Source organism: Camelina sativa, chromosome 5 (assembly GCF_000633955.1).
Source record: "Camelina sativa cultivar DH55 chromosome 5, Cs, whole genome shotgun sequence".
NCBI classification, from domain to species: domain Eukaryota; kingdom Viridiplantae; phylum Streptophyta; class Magnoliopsida; order Brassicales; family Brassicaceae; genus Camelina; species Camelina sativa.
The window spans coordinates 7,809,405-7,819,203 of NC_025689.1; the positions used below are offsets into that span (position 1 = coordinate 7,809,405).

The following is a 9,799-nucleotide window of genomic DNA, read 5'->3' on the forward strand; positions in this document are numbered from 1 at the left end:
TAAGCTGCATTATCTAAAACGAAAGACAAGAGCTTCCAATGTGGAAGAGGCTGAACGCCTGAACCCACCTATGATTAATAAAATTATGTTGTAATGTTCGTGTGTTTATTATTGTTGTGCTTGATCAGCTTGATGTTGCGTGGTTATGAAGTTGGGTTTGGTTGTATCTTGTATGTAAATTAGATGATATCATATACGTTGTTGTGATAATTCTAATAATGTTTTCTTCTTCGTGATATCCTGTATATATTATTTCCTGACAAAGTAGTCAAGTATTAATTGAAAACAAGATCAATTTGTAAACAACATCTAGTAACTGATTAATCTTTTAATTGTAATTTTATTCGGTGGACTTGGTAAAAGACGGCGACTTAGGCGGGTAAAGCTGGTTTAGTGGTTCCAACGTCCAAGTGCCCTCATTCGTTAGCTTTGCTGCCAAGATTACTAACCGACTTAGCTTAAGTAAAATGAGGCTGCAATATTAGATAAATTGGCCGTTAAATGGTACATAAAGCCCCTTAATTAATTTCTTTGAAGCCCATTTTGGAACGATTTTGGGCTTTAATAACTTAATAAATATTTTTTAAAAAAAGTTGGTGGGATGGGATCAGGTCAGGACGATAAAATTAAAGAAACTGCTCAACGCTTTAACTTTCTCGGGTGAAGGGATCATTCACTTTTTTTTGTGTGTGTGGACTGTCACTGTGTACTCTTTCTCGCTGCTTCGCTCAAAGATCTGTTCGTCTTTGCTCTCTACCTTGGTATGATTTTTTAATTGACATAGTTTGATTCACTGAGGTTTTTGTTAAAGATCATGATGTCTTCTTGTAGTGATCGATCATGTTCTCTCTGGATTATTTTTTTTCTTCAGTTTCTCTGGTTAGAAAGACTTAGTTAGTTATTATAATTATTGTAGGATATAAGGAATTAAGGATGTTATCTTAACATATTATAGCTGAATTATTCGTTGACAACTTACGAATAGGTTGACCTGTGTTTGATTTTGTGTACTCTGTTCGATATATAATATAGCTTAGGTACTTAAAGTCTGAGATTCAAGCTACTGTCTCTGGAATTATTTGTAGATCTATCAATCTTTTTCACTCACATTTAACATCTTTTACGTTAACTTGATATGATATAATATGAACTTGGTATGATATAATATGAACTTGGTATGATAAAAGCAATAGACATGTTGATCGTCAAAAAAAAAAAAAAAAAAGCAATAGACATGTCTCTTGTATATATTAAAGTTTGTAAACTTTGTATAAGTTTTATTTCATATGTGAGATCTTAACGTTGGTGCTCTGTAAGCTTATATATCTTTCGTTTCTGATAACCCTACAGATTTTCTAACACACATGGCAACTACATCTAAGGCGGTGACTGATGTAAGTAATCAAAACAATCGATACCAACCATCGATTGAAGAGAAAATGGCCATTGTTGTCAAGCGAGTGGGGGAAGTTCCGAGGATGGTTCGTAAGAGCCCCCTTTACTGGGAATCTATAGAACACCTCGCAAAAGACGAGGTTTCACGAGGCATATTCTATGCCCTCCCACCTGAATGTAAGCTGCATTATCTTAAACGAAAGACACATGCCTCTAATGAGCAAGAGACGGAACCCACCTATTATTCCTAATCTCTCGTTCCTATGATTGGTGAAGTTATGTTTTTATGTTCATGAATCTATGATGGTTTATTTTGTTGTGCTTGAGTCTGATATCGCTGTGGAATCTGTTTCATGTTTCATTGTGTTTATTTTGTTGTGTTTGAATTTGATGTGGTGTGTGACACTTTATGCAATATGATATGTTAGTGTGGTTTCCATATGTTTCTAATAATGAATCACGATTCAAGAACTATGAGAAAGAAGAGTAAAATTAACAACAGAGCCAAAAAAAAACATTATTGAAAAAGGTTCGTATCCATCCATCCGCTCAAATAAAGCCTTGTTGAACAACCAACATCTGAAGTAATTAACTCCCATCGGTGTAGAAAACAGAAATATCATTATCAAAATATTGCAAGTTGGAATATAATTTTTTGCTTTTAATATCTATTAAGCATTATTTTTTTATATCTCAACAGCAACTATTTCATTAACCAAAGTTCATACAAGATTTGCATCCACATTGGATTTTAACCAATTTGACACAGTATAAAACAACTTAATTACGATCATAACTCTAAAAAGAAAGAGATTCCTTAGAAACTTAACCTCACCAAAATCGTGAAGAAGCGGCTGAGTATCCTGCAGAATTGGATCAATTTGAGGCTTTCCATCTTCACCATGCATCATGAATATAAGCTCCTGGGAGTTAGAATCAAAGATGACTGTCTTGTATTGGAATCTTGACACATTAATGCTTCAATTAAGCATGTAAAAATTGTGTTGAACTAATAAATGTAACTAACCATATACAAAGTCGCGGACCAGCTTGGACCAGTCGAATAGTCGATATCATATGTTAAATGAAATATCTAGGCGACTAGGCCCCATAACAATAACTGGAAACAACTCGACCATGTTCTGTTGAAGCTTTCAATAGGTGAATTTTATCACATGTTCATCTGTAACCACCGCGCCATGATTTCTGAGAAACATATTTTGCAATGGACCCATGACTTTTGTTCACATAGGTACATAAATACTAGGTTTACTTTGGAAAAAGTGACAAACTACACATGACATAGATTAAGAGATTATTACATGAAATGCCATTTAAAACAGAATAAGGATATATATAACTCAGAGCCAAACATATACAATTAATAGAAGAACTGTATAAGGTAAACATGTATCCAAACAGACCTATAATTAGTAGCACAAAAAGGGAAACAAGTAAACAACATTTACGACATACAAAAATAATTAGCATTCAAACAAGTAAATAACAATAATTAGCATTCAAACAAGTAAACAACAATAATTAGCATTCAAAATTTCCATAATCCGAATCTTAACAGTTACGAATTTAAATATCAAGCATATTTGAATTGTTTAGGATATGAGTCATTAGGATCAAATTCAAAATCTTTAGAAATATATATCTACTTACCAAATGTGCAAACAATATTAATTAGTATCACCTAAATTATAGACATTTTCAATTCAAAAAATCGTAAATACAGGAACAAAAAAAACAATTTTGTTATGAAAATATATGGTATCAATTGCATTTATCCTATTAATAAAATCGCTGACCTCCACTATAAATCGTTAGATCAAGAGCTTTGTACCCGATCCTACTTGAAATATCTAATTTTGTATATCAAAATGGCTACCAACGATGGCAGATCCAAATCATGATGTCAAGCTTTTTCAAACCAGTGGGGATATGTCGTTTTATCAGATAAAATAATAAAAAAATCATCAACTATAAACAATGGTTTGAAGGTTGACAAACAAAAAAAAAACAATGGTTTGAATTTATAAAGTATTTAGTATGCATACTTCTTTTCTAAGTCTTTTTTTAATATAAAACTAATTTATGTTGAATTCTATTTTTTTACAGAGTTCAAAAATTCATGTTTAACTCAAAAAAATATGTGCGGCGTTTTTGTTCTATTTTGAACTACTCTTTTAAGGTTTTTATGCTTTTAGTATTCTAATATTTTTCATCCTTGAAAAGGGTTATCATTTACATCATTGTTGACAAAATCCTAACCATTTAACAACAAAATATGTTGTTTATCTTTATGAAATTAGATCTTAAGACTATCATAACTATGAAAAATTGTAATATCTTTAATTAAGATTTGAAATTTTAAATTGATATTTTCATTTTATATATTATTAATGATACATGAAGATACCAATATAGATACTTGGAGGTACTTACTTCCTACAAAAAAAAATACGTGAAAATGCCAATATATAAATGATTTTAATATTTTTTTGTCACGCATGGTTTTAATATTTTTTTGTCAGACATGATTTTAATATTTATATGTATATATATGTTTGCATGCGGTAAAAAGAACAAATGTTGTTACTATATATGGTGTCAAGGAGAAAAAAACATGTAAGGTGAAACGTGAAGGAGTATTGACAAAGGACTTTAATTATCAATAATATAATTCTGAAGTGATTGATTCTATTTAATATAATTGTATAGTAGATTTGTGCAACCATCCACACATATAGCATAGGTATATATGTGTATATATGTGCGGTATAAAAAATCAAAATGTTTATTAATATATTTTACAAAATTATTTTTAAATTGTAAATTCATTTTTGTTTATTTTTCATTTAATTTGTGTTATTTAAATTGTGGCAATCAAACAAAACATATTTTAGAGTATTGGTTAGAATTGCATATCCAAACTTATACGAAACCAATAACCTACAATAAAATTTTGGAAATATAATTATCAATTTTAAATAACATATAGAAATCAATTTTAATTCGATTGCATAAATATAGAACTAAACATACCAAGTTTTTTTTGGGGCAAAAAGAAGCTATCTTACCAACTAAAACGAAAGAACCTATCATACCAACATAATTACCGTAACTGTGTTAGTGCATAAGGATAAGTTTTGTTAATAAATACTAATGAATAAATATCAAATTTAAAGAGGAATAGTTTCACTTCTTTTCACACATGAATATATAAAATTTTGGGTAACAGGCTAGAATTTTTTTTTTTAATAGCTATATTTTATTCTCAAAATCTAACTTGAGTACGAGCAATTTGGAATGGAATAAATTTGAGTATTTTTGAATATCTTACTGAGTTTTAGTCTATCAAAACATAAAATAATCTCTTATCCAATCTCTTAAGACATATTTTATAGATAATTTTTTTTATTGAAATACATGTTACCCACGGGTTTTGCAAATTCAACACGGCGAATACAAACATTGCTCATGTGGTTTTTGGGTGGCAAGTAAAAAAATAGCAAAACTATTACAAAGTAAGTCTATCAATGTGGGTTTGTCACGCTATACAATTTAGGTCATCAAGTTTAGGAATTTTAATCATTATGGCAGATTTTATCCAATTTGATAGATAATGAGAAATATAAAGAAAAATTGTATAATGTCCACTAATTTGTAAAAATTAAATATCCAAACAAAAAGTACATGAAGTATGAATATCCCATCCAAATCTTCTACCTATTTCTTTATATGTTAGACTAAAATATACAATCTCAAATGGATAAAGTATTTTTAAAATCACAGTTATGAAATAGAATAAACATGACATATATGGGACGTGACGGTTTTTCTGTCAAGATATAAACATTCTATATTCGTCTTACTTTTTTTAATTGTAGTTGTTTATACTTTTCGTCTAAAAAACAAAACATATATGATCATTCTTTTCGTTTAAAAAAACAATAACATATCAAATGATATACTGATAAGAGTTTAGATTATAAATGTTACTAATATTCGTTAAAAATATGTTTATAAACATTATTCCGCACATACGTAAATATTGCAAACCTTATAATAATCTTAATTTTTGAAATCAACCCCGCACGTACGTGCGGGTCCGAATCTAGTGATAGTATGAACTAGAGTGATTTTAGAGATTGAATTAGCCATTTATCAACACAATAATGTAAACCGTACCCCAAAAAAATACAAACCGCACATGTTATTTTTAATTATGCAATTGGCATACTAACTTTGAAAAACATATGCCGGAAATGCCGGTTCACTTTCTAGTTTCTTCGAAATATATCCATCAAAACGTATAAATTTACATCACTCAGTTTTTTTTAAATGTGCATTGTCTTAATGTGTTGTTGTTTTCGTCCGTGGGCCGCGGATACCATTTCAGACTCATCATCACTGATTCACTATAAAGATTCGCATGGTACAATAGGAGAAAATTATTTCCATTTATTATAGATTTCATTGCGTGGCCTCTCTTGGAAATTAAAATAAACCACATTATTTAACACAAAATTATCATCAGCCCATGCCAGAAACAACAAAAGGACACACCCTATATATAGATTCATTGGATCCCATATTTCAACTTTTAACAACTTAATAATACTCACTCCCCCAACAAACAATACAATCAAAGACTCTACCAAACACCAAACTAAGCAAGAACCGGAATCCCTTGCTGAGACCGGAAAAAATTAGTCCGGTCGAACCGGGCTTTAATCTTAACCAATCTCAAATAATTCCCTCTAAAGTAACTATCCCCATAAACCTTAGCTCCTTCATACGTAGCATTATACCCCGGCGTTGTGATTCCAATATCAACGTCTCTATAATTAAAGAAAGCTTCTCTCGGATTCCTCGAAACATACGGAGCCATTGCTTCTTTAAAACTTCTAGCAATCGACAAGAACTTCTCCTCTAGCTCATCTCCAGGTTTATACCAATTCATGAAATGCTCAATCATGAAAACGTTACCACCTCTATGCACAAACGCAGTCGCATCAGACGCTATCTCACTCATTCTCCCTCCCCAAGGGTTCCATTGCATCCAAACTCGTCGTGGAAGTGGTGAATGGTCGATCATCGTCTGAAAAATCTTTGCAAGACCCTGTTTTGAGATTGGTGTCTGAACAAAATCTGAAGTACGTTTCCAGTAGTATTCGTTTGTTGATACTCTCTTCAGCATAAGCTCGATCGGTGCCTTTTCTGGGTAATTAGCCCAGAAAACGCTCGATTCGATCCATTTCTTAACCATGCAGTCGGATTTTGTTAAGTGTAGCTCCGGAAAACTCTGTTTCGTTATGTTTAAGAGTCTCTCAGGTAAACCTAGAAACATTCCGATGAATGAGACTTTGATAGTCTTACCTTTTGAGATTTTCCGGTTTATCGGTTTAATCTCTAACCGGATAAATAAATCACGGTCGATAACCGGAGCTACTTGTTGCCATTTGTGAACCAAATCAACGGCACCTTCTTTCACCGTTCTTTCAAGTTTAAAAACGGTGACCTTCTCCGGAACCCTAACGAGTTTTAACTTCCACGCCAAGATAACGCCGTAGCTTCCGCCTCCTCCGCCGCGAATGGCCCAAAACACGTCATCTCCCATTGCACGTCGGTTACGGTAGACTTTACCGTTGGCGTCCATGATTTGAGCGTCGATGATATGATCAATCGATAAACCGTATTTTCTCATTAGGTTACCGAATCCTCCGCCGCTGAAATGTCCTCCGGCGCCGACTTTGGGACAGACTCCGGCGGGAAAAGCGTGGACTTTGCTTTTACTTGCAATGTTGTAGTAAAGCTCACCTAGCGAGGCTCCGGCTTGGATCCAAACGGTTTCGTCTTTCATGTTGATATCGATTTTGTTGAAGTTGAACATGTCTAAGATCACGAATGGTACCGGAGAGGTGTATGAGAAGCCTTCGTAGTCGTGGCCACCGCTACGGATCCTTAGCTCGAGGTTTAGGAGTTTGCAGCAGGAGATCGTTGCTCTTATATGGGTTTCGGTTACGGCGGCTACGATGGCTTCTGGTTTTCTCGTGGAAGGAGAAGCGAACCGGAGGTTTCTGACGCCGTTCATTAGGTTTGTTGAGAAAGATGAGTTTGTGGGAGTCACGGCGGTTCTTGAGTTGGGACTGCCGTGGTCGGACGGCTGAGTGTCGAGACATCGGAGGAAATTCTCCGGGAGAGATAGTGACGGTGGTGATGAGTTGACTCGTTGAATTGTGATGAGATAGGTTATTAAAATAAGAAACGTTGGTCGTGACCAGAACTGCATTGGCATTTTGTTATTGGTGACTTGATTGGTTTTAGAACAATGAATGAGTATTGTTGTGTGTTGTGTGTGTATTTAACTATTTATAGAGCATCCCCATTGAGAGGTTCGTAATGACTTTCTTAAGATATAAATAATACGAAATCATGAAAAGAGAAATGAGGAGAAGTTCTTAATTAAGAACATTTGAGTTTTTCTTTAGATCATACCCACATGCCATTTCTTTTAAAATAATTGGTTTAGTTACTTATCATTCAATATTTAATTTGACAATATAGTTACATCAAAAATATAATTATGATATTAAAAAGAGTATTAATTAATCATTGGAAGTGTGCTTATAGTGTATTTTTATTTTACAGGGAATATTCCCGCGTTGTATGGTAGATATATATTATGAAATTTTTTAATTCAGTTTGAAGATATATTATAGGAGTAGCTAGCTAGTTTTCTTATTTTAATTGTAGTTTGTTTTTATCAGCTTGTATTTTGTATAGTATTATGAGTAAAAGTATGCATATTGGATATAAGTTCCGTAGAAGATATTGATTACTTTGACATATGAAAAAGGAACAGTGGAAGTTACTTTAGAATTGTCGACGATAGGAATGCCATAATTCCACGACCTCACCCAATGATCAACTGTGATACGAATTGATTAATATTTTATAGTGAATTTTAATTTGTAAAGCATCTCTCGTAGCTCAGTTGGTTAGAGCACCGGGAGGTCTTGAGTTCAACTCTCAACGAGAGCATGCTTAATTCATCATTTCATTTTTTTCATCCAAAAAAACAGAATTTTTTTTTTTTTTTTTTTTATCTAAAGAAATAGAGTATTATATGTTCTTTTTGTTTTTGGGGACCCTTTAATACAGTTAGTATTTAATTGTTGCATGTAGCGTGATTAAATTAAGTTTAGAGCAAATCCAAGGCGATTAAATTACAGAAGTACTACGTTAGAAGGTCGACACGTGTCGTTATGGATAGATGGGTCATGGGGACCCTTTAATACCTAATTGAGATACAGAATCGTCAGAATGATTTTTTTTAGCACACGAGGAGTTTTTGATCGGTGAGGACGGTCACGGTGAGTGTAGTTATGATCCTCGTGAAGGTATGAAGATAAAGAAGACATGTGTTGTTTTAACTTTTAATCATTGAACCAATATCAATAGAAAGAGAGGTTCCTCGTCTCTTTACTCTAAACTCTTATCCGTAATAGATTTTTTTCTTCTGTTATCTCCAAAAGTTATACCATAATAGAGATATTGAACAATGTAATGGGTCAATTAAAGTTACAACATGACTCAGAAATTTGTTAAAAGAAATTAATGAGATCAGTTAATCTGTCTATAAAGTATAGCCTCAGAGTTAGGTTTAGATTTTATATTTTTTTTTCTGACGTCTAGATTTGAAGAAACTATATCTCTAAATTATTTTATTTTCAAGTATATTGTGATGTGTTTTGACTAAAATGGTAATGTATCTCCCTCCGGCTACAAGCCTATAAGTTATATAGGCTATAACAAACCTTTTATTTCGAAATTTTCGTTTGTTCCAAATAGAAATACTTGTGAGTTTTTCTTTTTGTTTTTTTAAATAACACTTAGTTTAATTTTATTATTAACTAGGAAAGCGACTCGTGCGTTGCCGCACGGGGAGGTGAAAATCTTAAATTGAAATTTAACATTTGTAATTCATCCTAAATTCTTTCTTTTCTCAATCAATTTGATCGTTTTCACTTCTTGCTATTGCTTTCTGCTGATTAAAAAGCCAAAGATTCATTTCAATGTTATTATATTTTATGTTGTCACATACAAAAGTTAGCCTTTTTTAGAGCTTGATTTACTATGAACATTACTTTTAACCATATATAAAATTTCACTTATGTTTGTCTTCGACCATATGGTGCTATATATTGGTATCCTTTCTTAATTCGCTATTAGAAATTGTCTTTGTTGTTGATCATTATCAATCGAAATACATACGAGGCTGCTTCTCTCTTGGTTTATTTACTATATCGAGAAAGTACTAAATGCCACTTGTCGAAGGAAGGTCGAAGATTGGGATCGGAGTAGATGGCTGGATTGAGTTTCGTTTCCC

General features: G+C 32.6%; 1 protein-coding gene and 1 long non-coding RNA gene across 2 annotated transcripts; one reads left to right on the forward strand and one right to left on the reverse strand.

Annotated features, from left to right (window-relative positions):
* LOC104786074 lies at positions 613–1,840 on the forward strand. Its single transcript, XR_767449.1, has 2 exons — positions 613–761; positions 1,351–1,840. It is a non-coding gene; the product is annotated as an uncharacterized LOC104786074 (long non-coding RNA).
* On the reverse strand, positions 5,841–7,795 carry LOC104786075 (berberine bridge enzyme-like 7). Its single transcript, XM_010511400.2, has one exon. The coding sequence runs from the start codon at positions 7,703–7,705 to the stop codon at positions 6,077–6,079; it is 1,629 nt and encodes a 542-aa protein (XP_010509702.1). The 5' UTR covers positions 7,706–7,795; the 3' UTR covers positions 5,841–6,076.

Bases quoted from the DNA above. Each gene is read 5' to 3' on its own strand.
- LOC104786075 (XM_010511400.2), bottom strand. From the start codon at position 7,705: ATGCCAATGCAGTTCTGGTCACGACCAACGTTTCTTATTTTAATAACC.